Genomic DNA, 17,500 nt, shown 5'->3' with positions numbered 1-17,500 from the left:
AACTATATATATTATTGGGAGAGGAACCAAACTGTTCATGCCTAGCTGCAGATTATTTTATGACCTGCCATAAAACAAGAGAAAAGTTGTAACTTTCATGTATGTGGCATATTGATGAGTTTATCCCCTTTGTGTACATGTAAATACTATGTTTGATATTAGGTATTGCTATTTACCTCAAATTGATTTATGTAGATGTATCTGCAAGTGTAGGTATATAATGTGTTTACAATAATACATTTTGTTTTATTTCTATTTTTTCCTACAGTATAGCACTATTGCTGAAGCTATTACTGTCCTTTTAATACCATTTATCCTTTCATTATATATATATATTTTTTTTTTTTTTCCTTTCCTTTCATTATTTCATTTTATCTCCATACCAATACTTATTTTAAGTTGATTATTAACCTGTTATACTTGTAGCTTTGGCAACAGTGACTTTACTCATTCATGCCAATAAAGCACCATTTGATTTGATTTGATTTGAGAGAGAGATAGAGAGAGAGAGAAGAGAGAGAGAGAGGGAGTTGGAGGGGGCAGAGATAGAGAGAGGGAGAGAGAGGGAGAATAGAGAGAGAGAGAGGGGTTGATGGAGGCAGAGAGAATTGAATTTTCAAAAACTCTTTATTACAATCTTAAAAATACATCAAGATCAACTTGACACTATACTCAAAAAGTAAAAGTTAGGAAAGTTAAATAAAGTAATGTGCAATCTGTAGCTTATCATTCTCAACAATACACATCACGCTGTTGTAGCACCATTTTTCCTCAAAAACATCAAGAATCTTCATAGATTTATAAAAATGAAAATCAATCAACATACGACACCTTACAAGAATAGAAAACACCATTAGGATATCAACATCTACATCCTGCTCAACTTTCCTTTTACTTAATTAACATATATATCGCCATCTTTGCTTGCCCAAGCAGAAAGTTTAGGAGCTGACACTTGAAGCGATGCTTTTGTACATATTTAAAACCAAAAATGAAAAAATCTCCAAGAGAAACTTTCATCAAACTTAAAGAAAAGTGCCATCAAAACAGCAAAAGAGGTCTGAGCCTCTGGCAGTGCATAAAGGCATGGAATACAGTCTCCCCTTACAGAACAAAAAAAAAGGGCACCCCTGATCAACCATTGGATTTAAAACAGAAATAAAAGCATTCACTGCTATTGCACCATGCAGAATACGCCATTGTAGATCGCCAGCTTTTTTAGTTAATGGTGACTTGTACAACGCACGCCATTGTGGTTTGACATCATTTTCAACCTGCAACACTTCGCGCCAGGGTGTATCCACCCTCTTGTCCAGAGACCTTTTATTTAGGGAGAGAACACACAGTTTGTACAATGATTTACTAGTTGCAGCTGTAGGACCCAGGAAAACTAAACTATCTGGGAGTAAGAAGCAACCAGTGCAACCTGTTAAATCTGGAAGTAGAGTAAGTCTGGGAAAGGGGTCATGGCAGTCAGGACTACACTCCCCCCCAAAATAATCTCCAAGCAATTGCATCTCCTCCCCAGTTAGGAGAGACCGCCATTTCCCAAGTAGCTGATCAACTATCCTAATGGACTTCACACCTAAGTGCTGAGCTAAAGTACGGCTATTACTGATATCAGGACCAGCAAACTCTACTAGATCCCCAAGGGTTGTAACTCCAGAGCTGATAAGCTTAGAAGTAGGTACCAGGGACAAGTCCTGACTCACATCAAGAACCGAACCATGAATCAGAGGCTCCTTTAACAACCAGAATAATGAGCTTGTCTGTCGGGGCGTTGGAATTATAAACAGAGACCAGACTTTGAACAGATTCTTATAAAATGCAGGAAGTAAATTAAAATTCATTCTACTTGGATTAAACCAGAACAAAGACCTATCTAAGCCCAACCCTTCAAAAAGTTGTAAAATACAACAGGCTGCAGCTTTCCAGCTTGAGTCCAGTGATCCTGTGAGAAGACGCTGTACAAACTGCAGGCGGAAGGCAGCAGTTCGACTCTGTAGATGAATAAGTCCATGTCCACCATCCTCCTTAGGCAGATATAAAACACTCTGAGGTACCCAGTGTAGATTGTCCCAGAAAAAATCAACCAGGACTGACTGAATCTTCGGTAGCAGGTTTGAAGGAGGATCCACACAAGCCAGCCGATGCCAAAGAGAGGATGCAACCAGGTTGTTAATAATGAGAACACGCCCCTGTAATGAAGTAATACTGAAAAGAAATTTCCATTTCTCTAGAGCGACCTTTTAACTTTTTCAATTACCCCATCAAAATTCTTTTGAATAAAAGCATCATCACCTAAGAAAACACCCAGGTATTTAAAACCACCCCTATTCCAAACTAAGCCATCAGGGCAGACCAGGTTCGCCACTCACCCAACTCCCAACCAGCAAGGCTATGCTTTTTTGACCAATTTACCTTTGCTGAAGAAACAACCTTAAATTCATTGCAAATTTTAAAAGCGTGTCAACATCTCTCTGGCCATTAACAAGGACAGCCACATCACAGCATAAGCTGACAATTTAAAAACATCATCACAGTTAGGGATTTTCACTCCAACAATCTCCTTCCTCAACCTTACAAGGAAAGGTTCAATAGCCAGACTATACAGCATGCCTGACAAGGGACATCCTTGACGGACACCTCTGTATACCTTAAAAGGAGCGCACAAGTCACCATTAACCTTGAGAATACTTTCAATGTCACAATACAATGCTTTGATCATTCGAATAAAATTGGGGCTGAAACCAAAGGCTGACAAGGTATTCCACAAATAATTATGCTCAACCCTATCAAAAGCCTTTTCTTGGTCAATTGAAACCACACCAAAATCTAGATTGAAGTATTTGCCAATATAGAAGACATCTCTGATGAAGGAAACATTGTTGTGAATCAATCTGCCTGGCACACAGTAGGTCTGGTCAGGGTGGATTACCTGCTCCAAAACCTCCCCAAGTCTATTTGCTAAAACTTTAGACAGCAGTTTGTATTCAGAGTATAGGACTGACACCGCCTCCAGGACCTTATATCTGTCAGGTCTCCCCTTTTTGGCAGTAAAGTGAGCACTGCTCTCACGGCAGCTCAGTGGCAGCACCCCTCTGGTGATGCTGTCTCTCAGAACAGCAAGCACATCTGTGCCCAACTCTGGCCAAAAGGACTTATAAAAGTCTACTGGCAGGCCATCCACCCCAGGTGCTTTGCCACTCTCCATACTGTGGAGGGCTCTCTCCAGCTCCTCTAGGGTCAACACCCTTCCAAGGGCTGTGTTTGCCTCTTCAGATACCTTAGGTAGGTCACAAAGAAAAGCCTTGTCAGTCGCCTGATCTTGTGGATTTTCGCTGTTATAAAGCTCCTTATAAAATGTACTGCTCTATTATGTATTTCTGGAGAATTAGAAAGGATTCTCCCCATCTTCAGACCTCAAAGCATGAATGAACTTCCTCTGTCCATTCTTTACCTCCAAGTTAAAAAGAATTTTGATGGTACATCCATCAGCTCCACACTCTGGAAGCGGGACCTGACCAGAGCTCCCTGTGCCCTCAAACCTAAAAAGTCAGCCAATGTTTTCTTTTTTGAGTTAAGAATTTCAGTGGGTGCCTGATCACCCGTTTGTTCTGCCAGATTTTGAAGTTCGATTATTTCCTCCTCTATTTTTTTCATTGAGAGTGTTATGTTCCTTGTGACATTGGCTGTATACTCCTGGCAGAGTTGTTTTATTTGTACCTTGGCACAATCCCACCATTGCTGCAAAGACTTTAACAGGATTTCGTGGTTCTAAATTCCTTCCAGAAAAAAAAGGAAGACTTCTCTAAAATGGCCATCAGCCAACAAATTGGTATTAAAGTGCCAGTAGGCACTTTTTGTTTTTACAAATTCTAGAAATAAAGAACAGAAAACCAAACTATGGTCAGAAAAGCCAACTGGAATTATTGAACATTTCCTGAATAGACTACGCTGATGTTTGAAACCATAAAACCTGTCAAGTCTTGCAAGAGACAAACAATTATTATATGAGTGTGCCCAAGTATATTGCTTCTGTTCACCATGAAAGTTCCTCCAAATATCACTAAGATCATTGGACTTCATAATCTCTACAAGCCGTCTACGAGAGGGCATGTAATGGCTCGACATGATTTCTGTCAAAATTTTGTGCAGTACAATTGAAATCTCCTCCAAGGATAAGAATATCCTCTGAACAGCAATTTTTATAACATTTCCAATAGTATTTAAAACAGCATTCTATCTGTTGCCAGTGTAGGAGCATAAATGCAAATAAACACAAAAAACGATTTTCAAACTGGGCTCTGACCTTTAAAAGTCTTCCCTCTATAACTTCATCAACATCAAAAGTGATGGGAATAAAGGACTTAGAAAACAGAACTGCAACCCCACCACTAGTAGAAGTACCATGACTAAGTATGGACAGACCATCAAACTCCTGAGCCCAAGCAGCTGCATTAGACGCATCACTGTGCGTTTCTTGCATAAAGAGAACATCAAACTTATTCTGTCTGATTGTTTCAAACACAGAGAGCCTCTTTATTTTTTTTCTCTTGCGCCATTTACATTTAAAGAAGCAACACGAAATTCACCCATCATTATAAAGAAAAATAAAAAAAATAAATATAGACATATGCAATCAGCCATCCTAGGACACAAAGTGGAAATTGTTTTAACATTTGTCATCGTTGGCATTCAGTAGAACATTGAGTTTTGTGAGAATCTTTTTTAGGACGAAATCCTTCTTGATCAGTGATGCTACCATCACGCATAAATGCTCGTGATTTGTTTATAAACTGTTCAATGTCAGGAAAAAATTCGTCTACCCGGACCTTCCTAGAATGTTTTGTGTCCTTAAGGAATTTCTTTATATCCTCCACTCTATAATTGCGAGTGCGATAGCCGCTTAGTCGCAAGCTGCAGGTTACACTACAGTCAGAAAGATCACTTTCACTCTCATTATCAGTCAATTCTATATGAGCGCGTCCCCCTTTATTCTTTATAATGCGCTTTCTTTTTCCTTTATTCGACGGTGCTTTAAACACATTATTGTCCTCCTCCAACACGGAGGTTTCCATGTCTTCCATAGCGACGGAAACCTCCCCATTAATGGCATCATCATTGCTCCCCTGACAGTTCTGAGAATCAGTGATAGTCTCCCCCAAAAGTGCGGAAAGATCCTCCCCATCAGCCCGATCTAACATCGTGATTTTCCCGTGCCCTTGGACTGAATTTAACGTTAAATCAGGAGTTTGGCTCTCCGCCCACTAGCAGAGGCAGCAGCCTCCTCCTCATTATTTGCACCAAAGTTAACATTAGGTTCGTTGTTGGTCTCTTTAGACGTTCCCTCTGCCACATCACCTCTAGATTCATTGCTATTTTCACTGTTTCCACTATTATTCGTGTCATCCTTTTTATCAGGACACGCGCGCACGAGATGCCCCGATTGTCCACAACCAAAACATTTCATAACGCTAGTTGTTGCATAAATCGCATAATTAAAGTTATCCACAGTCACATTAATTGTCAAGTCCAATTCATCATTGTTATTCTTAAGGATCATGTACACGAAACGCCTGAAGGACACTATATGTTTCAACAACGGAGATTTACTGGCAATCGGGATTTTTTTAATTGTTGAGACCACTTTGCCATAAGCGACAGTGTTTGTCCTAGAATCTCATCAGAAATGAATGGGGGGACATTAGACAAAATGACTTTCTTGGAAGGCGTAGAAAGAGGGGCAACAGAGGTAAAAACGCCATCTATCACCACGCCATTCTCCGTCAGCTGATTGGCAAACTCAATTGATTTTAAGAAAAGCACAATCAGCGTTGTTCATGCGAGATGCTGATACGATATTCTCGTGACCAACAATTTCTCCGCAGCCAAACTACAATCCTCAACACTGGCTGCCGATGCTATTTTAACAGCATGACGCCGAAGTTAGTTGACCAAAAATCTCTGCCATGATTCCAGCACAAGACTGGAGGCAGTCGCTTTAGGGAAAACCCCCTGTTTATTGCCAGAAAACTAAACCAAGCAAAAAATCTTTAGTACTCCAGCAGAAAGTAATAGATAGAAAGAAAAAAAATAGAAGTAAAGTGAGAAATAGAGATTTAAACAGAACACTGGCTCTTTTTACAGCGACGAAACACCATCCACTCACCACTGACTCCGCCCACTTACCCAACCATGCGCACAGAGAGCGAGAGAGAGCGAGAGAGTAAGAGAGAGAAGAGAGAGAGAGGGAGAGAGAGAGAGGGAGAGAGAGAAGAGAGGGAGAGAGGGGGAGAAGAGAGAGAGAGAGAGGGAGTTGGAGGGGGCAGAGAGAGAGAGAAGAGACTTTGACTTTTAAAACCCCTTTTATTGAACCATTGCATGGATCAAAACCCACCTTAAAAAACTACAGTATAACCCCAGTCCCCATGACATCAGTACACCATTTCTGTGAGAAATGATCCACACTGTCTGAAACTTTAAAAAAAGCATATTCAACCCTAACCCATTCCACCAAAGCTTTAAACATGTCCACAAGGTTGAGAGAGAGAACTCTGCTTGACAAATGGCAGCAAGAAAAATTAGCTCCTGAAACTACTATTTTTTTGCCAGAAAAAGTTTGTTATACTTACTCAAAGTGTAATAGTTTTATTGGGAAGTTGAATAGAAACAACAGAGGCAACAAACTGTCAAGGTAAGACCTCTGAGTCAATTTTTAAAAGCCAAAAAATCATCAAGAAATCAAACCTACAAGAAGCTAATTGTTACTAATAGAGTCCCGGTGTGGCGTTAGAGTTTCCATGACGGCAGAATCACTGGATCTAAACAAACTTTTCGAGAGTCGCGATAAATAGCATTGAATGTAGACATGTGGCATCATTTCTAGCTAATAAAATAAATATATCCATTTAAAGCGTGTTTTTTACCTGCTAGGCAGCAGCTTAGCCACATAACACGGATTCCCTGGCAGGTGTAATAGAAAGAAACAAAATTCCAGTGGATATGTCACGTCTTCTCAAAGACTGGCTGTTAAGAGCGACATTTTTTTTGCCAAAAATAAAGCCAAAAAAAACACGATCCATTGGAATTTAAGGATTTTTAACCCATGCTGTGAAGTTACATGCAGGTCTCTTTTACGGAGGAAACCCATGCTAAAATAAAACTCTGTAGTCACGAATTGGATCGTGTTGGTATGAATATATGTTGTAGTATGTGATTCCTACAGTGTAAAAAAAATATACTAACGTCTTAGAAACGTTGTAAAATGATTGAAATATATTAAGAAAGCCACCACTATGGTGATTTCTAATGGTAGATTGATTTGTTTAGATCCAGTGAAATCGCTGCCTTGGCAACGCTACGTCATGGCAACGCTACGTCATGGCTTCGGGACTCTATTGTTGGAAGAGTTAGCCAAACCGCCACTTAATGATATCATAATGGATGCTGGATTAGAAGAAAACATGGCTAAGGCTGAGGCATTTTTCAAAAATGAAGATGAGTTGGAAATATCTTATCCCAACACTGTAAAAACAGCCAAAGAAAAGAAAAGAATGAAAGAAAACATCATGAGAGAACATCCAGAAGCACTGATCTCCGATTACATGGGACTGGATGACAACAAGGTCCTGTGTAACCTCCTGTTCTTCACAAATCACCCCACAGTATGGCATACCACCCTCTGCACTGTCTGGAAATGTGTGAGAAAAGGAGGCATCAGCAGAGGAAGACAGATTACACTAGAGGGGGCAAAGGACTTTCTTATTTCTGGCAAACTACACCATTATAATGACATTTCTTAAAATCATTTGTTATAATGTTCAAGGAATGCACTCTTCTTCTTTTAGGAGAAAATCAGAGATAGCGATTTTGTAAATGCTGTAAATAATTCAGATATATTCATAGCACTGGAAACGTGGAGTAAAAATGGACAGGGAAATTATTCATTACCTTCCTACAGAGATATAAATGTCCCTTCTATTAAACATCCCAATATAAAATGCGGCAGGAACTAAGGGGGAATTGTTGTTTGGTTTAAAGAAGCCATTAATAAATACATATATGTAGTAAAAAAAGGATCATCACACATATGGTTGAAACTATCAAAAGAACTCACAAACTCAACACAGGACACTTATTTATGTGCCATATACATTCCTCCTCTTGAATCTCCATATTACAGTGAAAACATATTTGAAACGTTAAAATCTGACATCATTGAACTCCAGTCATTTGGGAAGATTCTAATTATGGGCGACCTTAATGCAAGAGTAGGAACCGATTTAGATTACATTGACATATCTGGATATAAACATGTTTCTTCACTAGAACAAAACATCAATATAAGTAGTCACAGGAACAATTTTGATAACATCATCAATAGACATGGCAAGGAGGTGTTACAACTTTGCAAATCTCTTGGTCTGTTTATTGTTAATGGCAGAACAAGGGGGGACTCTCTGGGTAAATTCACTTATTGCTCACCCCTGGGCAGCAGTGTGGTTGATTATGCTATAACAGATTTAGATCACAACCAAATAAATAATTTCACAGTAATGCCACAGTTGCCTCTGTCAGATCACTGCCACATTATAATTAGCTTAAAGAAAAATTCCAGTATAGAACATCAAAAACCTATGAGTACACTACACCCACTTCCAGTTCAATACAAATGGAGCGATGACAGACTAGAGCAATACACATCCCAGTCAAATTGCATCGAGGTCGAAAACATGATCTACTCCTTCCTGTTCACCAAATTTAAAAAGTCTAAAGATAACATAACATAACTTGGGCCCTTCCAATCAATATGGAAAAAACAAAAATAATGACTTTCCAGAGAAAACATTCGAACATAAATAAATATAATTTTACCATTGGTGGAAAACAACTAAAACAAGTAAGAAAATACAACTACTTAGGACTGACCATTTCTTCATCAGGGCAATTTGATAGCGCAATCAAAGACCTATCGAAAAAACACGCAAAACATACTACATGTTAAGAAAATCTCTATTTCAATATAATCCTTCCATCAAATTATGGAAAAAGATCTTTGATTCCTTAGTAAAGCCAATATTACTATATGGGAGCGAAATTTGGGGTATAAAATATAAAAACAATTTCGAAACATGGGACAAAAGCCAAACCGAATTATTACATTTGGAATTCTGTAAAAATATTCTAGGTTTAAACAGATGTGCAACTAATCTAGGCTGCAGAGCTGAGCTTGGAAGATTTCCCCTCCTTGTAGACATACAAAAAAGAGCAACCAAATTCTGGCATCATCTTCAGACTAGCAATTCAGAGCAATATCACCACACTGCTGCCCAGCTGAGGAGTGAACACCCAGAGAGTGTTCCCAGAGAGTGTATTAAACTTCATAATACAAAAACACGACCTGAAAAACTGCAGCTCAAGTATTGCTTCAATAGCAAAAGAAGTAGAGAACACAGCAAAACAAAACTACATTAACACATGGAAATGCAAAATCGAACAAGTAAATAAGCTACACTGCTACAGAACTATTCGAATTGATTACAAATTGGCACCATATTTAAATGAAATTAAAAACCATCGTCATAGAAAACTCCTGTCAAAGTATCGGCTGAGTGATCATTCCCTTGCAATAGAAAAGGCTAGACACTGCCAAACCTGGATAGCTCATGAAGATCGAATATGTAAATTCTGTAATACTGGAGTAATAGAGGACGAACGCCACTTCCTCACAGAATGTCCCAATTATCAACACTTAAGAGCTATATTCTACCCACAAATTGAAATCACTTGTCCCGGCTTTATGACTGCCACCAATGAACAAAAACTACAATTCCTCCTGGGAGAAATATATGTGTATAAATATATATAAATATATATAATAAATGTGCCCACTTAGCATACCAATATTTACAGTCTTGCCACATTTTAAGAGAAAACTTCACATAGAAAAAGTGCATACAGTATATAGTTTTTTGTTTAAAGTTTAAGTTAAGCTTACTTAAGATCAATTTCTTTATTTATTCTATGTTGCTATAAGTTTCCTTTTATATTAATCTTACATAACTCTAAAAATAAGTACACATTTATGTTAAGTTTCCTTTCTGTTACAAATCGTAAATTACTTTAGATACAGTTTTTTTTTTTTTTTTTTAATAAGTTTCCTTTAGATTTAGATTTAAGAATACATGTTTAAGTTTACTTTAAACATGGATTTAGTTACTGCTTTGGCAACACTATTTTCTGAGTCATGCCAATAAAGCACATTTGAATTTGAATTTGAATTTGAGAAGAGAGAGAGCGAGAGAGACTTTGACTTTTAAAATCCCTTTTATTGAACCATACTATGGATCAATTACTCAATCCCCATTAATGCACATGGGGGAAACATCAGACCTCAGTTTTGCAACAAAGACCTTTGTGGCCATGGCACTGTGCAGGTGTGTGTGTGTGTGTGTGTGTGTGTGTGTGTGTGCGTGGCGTGTGTGTGTGTGTGTGTGTGTGTGTGTGTGTGTGTGTGTGTGCAGGTGTGTGTGTGTGTGTACAGGTGTGTGTGTGTGTGTGTGTGTGTGTGTGTGTGTGCAGGTGTGTGTGTGTGTGTACAGGTGTGTGTGTGTGTGTGTGTGTGTGTGTGTGTGTGTGTGCTTACTGGTGAGGATGGTGCGTCTCTTGCACTGCTCCTCGACTCCTCCGTGCTTCTTGCCAGAGAGTGTGTAGGGCGTCTCGAACACAAAGTGCTTGAGGTTGTGGCTGCGCTCAAACTGTGTGGGGCGCTCCGCCTGCTCCTTCTCCTCCAGATACGGCTTCACAAATGTCACCTGCACGTACGCCAGCCGCGGCTCCAGCTCCTTAGGGTTCACCTGTCGCCAGGTACACACACACGCAAACACACACACACACACACACACGGAAACACACACACACACACACAAACACACACACACACACACACACACACACGGAAACACACACACACGGAAACACACACATACACACACACACACACACACACACACACACACACACACACACACAAACACACACACACACACACACACACACACACACACACACACACACACACACACACACACACACACACAAACACACACACACACACACACACACACACACACACACAGGAAACACACACACACACACAGAAACACACACACACACACACACACATACACACACACACACACACACACACACACACACACACACACACACACACAAATACACACACACACAGACACCCACACACACACACACACACACACACACACACACACACACGCGCACGCACAGAATGACCTTAGGTGAAGTCAGAGAGAAAAGTGTGTACCAGAGCTAGTGAGCGGAGCTGAGTGGTGTGAATATCCCGCTCCTCACTCAGGTGGCTGTTCCCTGTGTGTGTGTGTGTGTGTGTGTGTGTGTGTGTGTGTGTGTGTGTGTGTGTGTGTGGCTCAGGTGGCTGTTCCCTCGGCCGTTCCGCTCAATTTCGCTTCAAAATCCTCCTACTCCAGTGAAATCGCTCCACGCTCGCTCCGAGGGAGAAATAATCTACAAGCCAAATTGTCACCTTAGCGTACATATGTGTGTGTGTGTGTGTGTGTGGCGTACGTGTGTGTGTGTGCGTGTGTGTGTGTGGCGTACATGTGTGTGTGTGTACGTGTGTGTGTGGCGTATGTGTGTGTGGGTGTGTGGCATACGTGTGTGTGTGTGGCGTACGTGTGTGGGTGTGTTGCATACTGTGTGTGTGTGTGTGTGTGTGTGCTGTATGTGTGTGTGTGTGTGTGGCGTACGTGTGTGTGTGTGTGTGTGTGTGGTGTATGTGTGTGTGTGGCGTGCGCGTATGTGTGTGTGGCGTACGTGTGTGTGTGTGTGTGTTTGTTTGTTTGTTTGTTTAATTTAAGGCTATTTCCGCAACTAAGGCTATTTAATGGCCAGAGCACTGTGTGTTACAGAAACTTAAACATATTTTTTAAAATCTATGCTAATAAGATATTCTAAAACCTTCAAAAGGTGGGACCTTACTAAAAACATCAGCTATAGAATTTTGATGATACAATTGTTGTCTTTTGGTTCTCAAGGCAGGGCAACAGATCAAAATATGTCTCACTGACAGAGGCATTTTGCAAAATTGGCATAATGGAGAATCTTCACCACTCAATAGAAAGCTATGAGTGAGTCTTGAATGTCCTATACGGCATCTGGTATAGACTATTTGATCGTGTCTGGATTGAAAAGAAAAAAATAGTCTCTTCCTTACAGTAGGATGGATTTCATATAGCTTATTGTTGGTACATTGGTCCCATTCAGATTGCCACTCATCTGTGATGTAAGAGTTCAATATAGGTTTAAGGTCTGAGGCAGGGATTTGACATTCTGTGAGTTCTTCGTTAAGGGCTTGCTTAGCAGCACTGTCCGCTTTCTCATTTCCTCTCAGACCAACATGGCCTGGGACCCAGCAAAAAACTACATTCAAGTTCTGGTTCTTTAGTCTTTCTAGTTTATCAAGGATGTTGACAATAATAGGATGGTCAGTTTTTAAGGATTCCAATGCCTGGAGACATGATGTTGTTGTTTAGTCTGATCTATATATTCAAGTGCCAAATATAAGGCACGAGCCTCAGCCGTAAAAAATAGAACATATTCCTGGTATTCGTAGTCCACACTGATTCTGTCCAACTACCATTTCTGATGACACACAGTTATCCACTCTGGAACCATCAGTATAAATGGGAATGTGGGAGGGGAAGCGACATCGCATGTCCATATACTGCTGCTGGTACTCATTTGGGTGGGTTCTTGATTCCTTCCTGTGACTTAAATCCTTAACAATTTCAGGTCGTCTCAAATTCCACGGGGGAATAGAGCAAAAGTGAGTCTGTGTTGCACTGTCCAAGTTGAAGTTCAGATCCTCAAGGTAGGGTCTTATTCGGATTCCAAAAGGACTGATATACTTTGGTCTAGCTTCATACAACGGCAGTTGCTGTGGCTGAAAAACTGTTGAGTAGGCTGGGTTATCTTTGCATGCTTTAAGCTTGACTGCATATTGAAGAGAGAGATTCAAGCGCAGATTTTGAAGTGAGGGTTCACTTGCCTCCACATAAAGTCTTGAAAGCCCCCAGAACCAGCCTTAGACCTTGGTGATGAATAGTATTCAACATCTGTATGTATGATTTCCTTGCTGATCCATAAACAATACTCCCATAGTCCAATCGGGGTCTCACAAGCACTCAGTATAGTCGCATTAGCACAGTGTGTTCAGCCCCCCACTTTGTTTTTGCCAGTACTTTTATAATGTCCAAAGCTCTGAAGCATCTATTTCTCAAACACTTCATATGTGGAATGAAAGATAGTTTGTTATCAAAAGTAAGTCCAAGGAATTTAACCTCTTTTACTACTTTGATGACTTCACCATCCAAGTAAAGTGAAGGGTCATGATGCAAAGATCGCAGTAGGCAAAAATGTGTGCATACAGTTTTTGTTTTGGAAAACCTAAAACCATTTTCAACTGACCATCTACTAATTTTAGTTATGCATAACTGCAGCTGCCTTTCAATAATGCTCATATATTTCCCTCTGTAGCAAATACAGAGATCGTCAACATAGAGACTACAAAAACAGTTTGGACCGATCGCACTTACAATACTATTGATTTTGATGCTAAAAAGAGTAACATAGAGGATGCTTCCCTGAGGAACTCCTTGTTGTTTGTAAGTGTGGATTTGAAAAGGTAGTTCCTATTTGAACTTGAAAATGTCTGTTGGACAAAAAAATTGATATAAAAAGGGGCAAATGTCCTCTAAAACGGCAGATCCTTTAGAATGCCATATCTCCAGGTCATATCATACGCCTTTTCAAGATCAAAATAGGCAGCTATCACATGTTCTTTTCTGATAAAACCATCACGAATGAAAGACTCTAATCTTATAAGGTGGTCCATTGTGCTCCTTCCTCTTCTGAAACCACATTGGAAGTTATTCAAATGTCCTTCAGATTCAAGCATCCATACGAGTTGGTTATTCACCATTCTCTCCATGGTTTTGCAAAGGCAACTTGTCAAGGCAATTGGGCGATAATTGTTGGGATCAGTGTGGTCTTTTCCTGGTTTTGGAATGGGTATAATTAAAGCTTTTTGCCAATTTTTGAGTATGTTTCCTGTTTCCCAGATTATATTAAAAATGTCCAAAAGATGAGATAAAGCATCATGAGGCAAGTGTTTTAAAAATTGATAATGGATTTGATCTGGGCCCACCGCAGTATCATGGGAATTTCTTATAGAACATAAGAGTTCCTCCATTGTAAAAAGTTGATTGTATGGTTCAGTATTATTTGACCAGAAATTCAATTGTCTTTGCTCTTCCTTTGTGCACAAGGCTTGAAAATCCGGGTGGCAATTTTCCATGGATGAATTCCTTTCAAATGTCTCTGCAAGCTGGTTTGCTATATCTTGTTTTGTAGTTAAAAGACTGTCTTGGCATTTAAGGTGCTGAACTTGTGATCCACCTCCCTTGCCTTTTATCTTTTTAATCAGACTCCAGACCTTCTTTGGAGATGTATTGGATGTAAGGCTTGATACATACTTCCTCCAACTTTGTTTCTTTGTTTCATTGATGGTTCTACGTGCTTGAGCTCGACAGACTTTTAATTTGGTGAGATTTTCTGTTGTTGGATGTTTATTAAACAGTCTCTCTGCTTTTTTCCGGGCTTCAATGGCCTTTTTACAGCTGTTATACAAACCACGGATTAGACCTGCGCTATGGCTTTCCAGTAGTCTTTGGGACAGTCTTTTCGTCTGCAATTGCAATTAATGTGTCTGTAAAGACCTGTACAGGATTCTCCATGTTCTGGGGCATCTGACTGAGTTCATGAGTCCATAGGTCTTGAAACAAATGCCAATTTGCTTTCTTTAGTTGCCATCTTGGGGCTCTTGATTGTATATCCGCTTCTGTAGATGATACTATCAAGGGGAAGTGGTCACTCCCACAAAGGTCATCCAAGGTTCGCCAGGAAAAATCCAGCAGTATATTAGGATCACATATGGATAAGTCAATGGCTGAGTATGTGCCATGCCCTGGATGTAGGTAGGTATAAGATACATCATTCCACAGACATAAATCATTCTTAGAAATAAAGTCTTCTAGTGTTTTGCCTCTGGCATTAGAGTGATTTCCACCCCATACAGGGTTACTGTATGTGCATTGCAATCTCCTAGAAGAATGAATGGGGATGGTAGCTGTTCAACTAAATTTTCTAAGTCTTGCAGTGTTATAGACATATCAGGTGGGATATAAATGGAGCACAAGGTTATAGCTTTATGTAGAGTTAAACGAACTGCTACTGCCTGTAAGTTGGTAGTTATAACAAGCTGACTATGAATTATGTAATTCCTTACTAAGACAGCAGAGCCACCAGATGGATGTCAACTGTTTGGGCCATATGCATTATACATTAAATAATTTTTCAGAGACATAGGGTTGTTGGGTTATAAGATAGAACACAAGGGTTAAAACAAAAGCAATTAAATTCTGTAGAAAAATTGGCTCTAAAACCACGACAATTCCACTGAATAATATGGCTAGTGAGCAGCAAGGGGGAAAGACTGGAACAGGCCCCTTGCTGCTACATTTGGGGGGGAGGAGCTGCGACTTCACGTGAGGTTGTAGCATCCATCATCTCTATATCCTTTAAATTCCCATTTTATTTCCTTGGCTTGCTCTGGATTGACTTGTAGTGCAGGATGGTTTCTTCTTTTCGTTTGATGACTGAGTGGGTTCTACTGACACAACTGAAATCTGACTTGCAGAGGTCTGGCTTTATCATAGCCTGACTTTGAGTGCTCACAGTTTTGTTTTAGTTGAGGTTCCAGAAGTTTTGCTACCACTAAGTGGTTGTGGTTTGTCTTTGGTCACCCAAAGTTAAATCTGTTTGGCAATCAATAGTTTTTCATGGTGGGTTTAACAACAGAGGCAAACGTTTGTTGAATTTGAACACAGGGAATTCCTCCACCTGCTTCCATGCCTCTGGGTAACTTATCTTCTTGGTAGCCCTGATTCTTTGAATTTCTTTTTCTTTGACCCATACAGGACAATCCTTTGATAAAGCTGCGTGATCTCCTAAGCAATTACAGAATTTTGGTGGTGTTGCACAGACAGAGTCATGTCCTTCTTCACCACATTTGCAGCAAACTGACTTGTTTTTACATCCAGCAGAGCCATGGCCGTATTTTTGGCAGTTAAAACATCTCAAGGGATTTGGGATGTATCTGTCCACAGGCACTCTTAGGTAACCAATCAGGATTCTTTCAGGGAGTTCATGCAGGTTAAAGGTCAGGATATAAGTGCCTGTCTTCATTATTTTATCTTCTTTCCTCAAGGTTATTCTTTTCACATGTGTCACCCCTTGTTGTTTCAATTCAGCAGCTATTTCAGTTTCTTCCATATCCTGCAGATCCCTGGTACGGATAACACCTTTACAACTGTTTTAGTGAGGGGTGAGGGAAAGTCCTCCTAGTGCATTGCAGTGCAACAGACTTTCTGCATGAGATTTTTTTGAACATTCAATCAGAATTTTGTCCAGACCGCAGTTTTTTGATATCCTTAACTACACCTGCTATTCCTGTAATGCCTTTCTGTTTTTAGCAAAGGGACAACTTAGGTCAGAGGCATATCTGGTGACAAGATTCAAGGACTATAGAATTTCTGCCAATGATCAGTTTCTGGGGTAACTACGCTATTGCTAAGGCATCATCCACATCCGACTCAGCAGTCTTCTTTTAGTGGGTTGTTTTAGTCGCCATATTAGTGGATTTGAATTCATCATCTGCTCCTCACCCACCTCGAGTTCAACAAGGGGATGCACAGAGTCATGGTTCTCCTTCAGATGTGCATCAAGGATACGAGATGGTATACCGAGCAATTTAAACAAAAATAGTTCATATCACTTGACTGACCCTCAGCCAAAGCCTCCCATGAAATTGTCCCAAACTTTGACAAGCCGATTGACTGGATCGGGTCATTCCAACCGTCTAAATGAAGTAGGAGCCAAAGCACTGTGTTAGACTTGTGCCAGCGGCAGCAAGACACATTCCTCAAGTACCAGGATTTCTTCCTCCATTGACACGGGTAGCAACTCACGGCACAAGTCACCCCATTTGTCGCCTCTTCACGATCAGCAAAGGGGTGCTGGGACCTATTCTACCCCTGGCTCCCTTACGGGAGTGTGTGTGTGCTGTATGTGTGTGTGGCGTGCGTACGTGTGTGTGTGTGTGTGTGTGTGTGGCGTACGCGTGCGTGTGTTCTGTACGTGTGTGTGTGGTGTACGAGTGTGCTTGTGTTCTGTTTCGTGTTGCCTCTGAGTTTGTGAGTGAGCTTATGTGTGTGTGTGTGTGTGTGTGTGTGTGTGTATATGTATGTATGTGTGTGTGTGTATATGTGTGTGTGTGTGTGTTTTGGCACCTTGTTGGAGTCCTGGATGATCTTGACGTTCT

At 40.3% G+C, this 17,500-nt stretch overlaps 1 protein-coding gene across 1 annotated transcript in view; it reads right to left on the bottom strand.

The window, feature by feature from the left end:
• dock11 (dedicator of cytokinesis 11) overlaps positions 1-17,500 on the bottom strand; it is a 163,740-nt gene that overhangs the window by 6,112 nt on the left and 140,128 nt on the right. The window contains 2 exon segments of the mRNA XM_048236079.1: positions 10,649-10,859; positions 17,469-17,500. The exon segment at positions 17,469-17,500 is cut by the window's right edge and continues 97 nt beyond it. Of these exon segments, the coding sequence (XP_048092036.1) occupies positions 10,649-10,859; positions 17,469-17,500 (243 nt within the window).

The sequence above is a fragment of the Alosa alosa genome, chromosome 24, assembly GCF_017589495.1.
Source record: "Alosa alosa isolate M-15738 ecotype Scorff River chromosome 24, AALO_Geno_1.1, whole genome shotgun sequence".
Classification (NCBI taxonomy): Eukaryota; Metazoa; Chordata; class Actinopteri; order Clupeiformes; family Clupeidae; genus Alosa; species Alosa alosa.
Note: the sequence above shows the minus strand (reverse complement) of the source record. Positions and strands in the feature narration are given on the sequence as shown.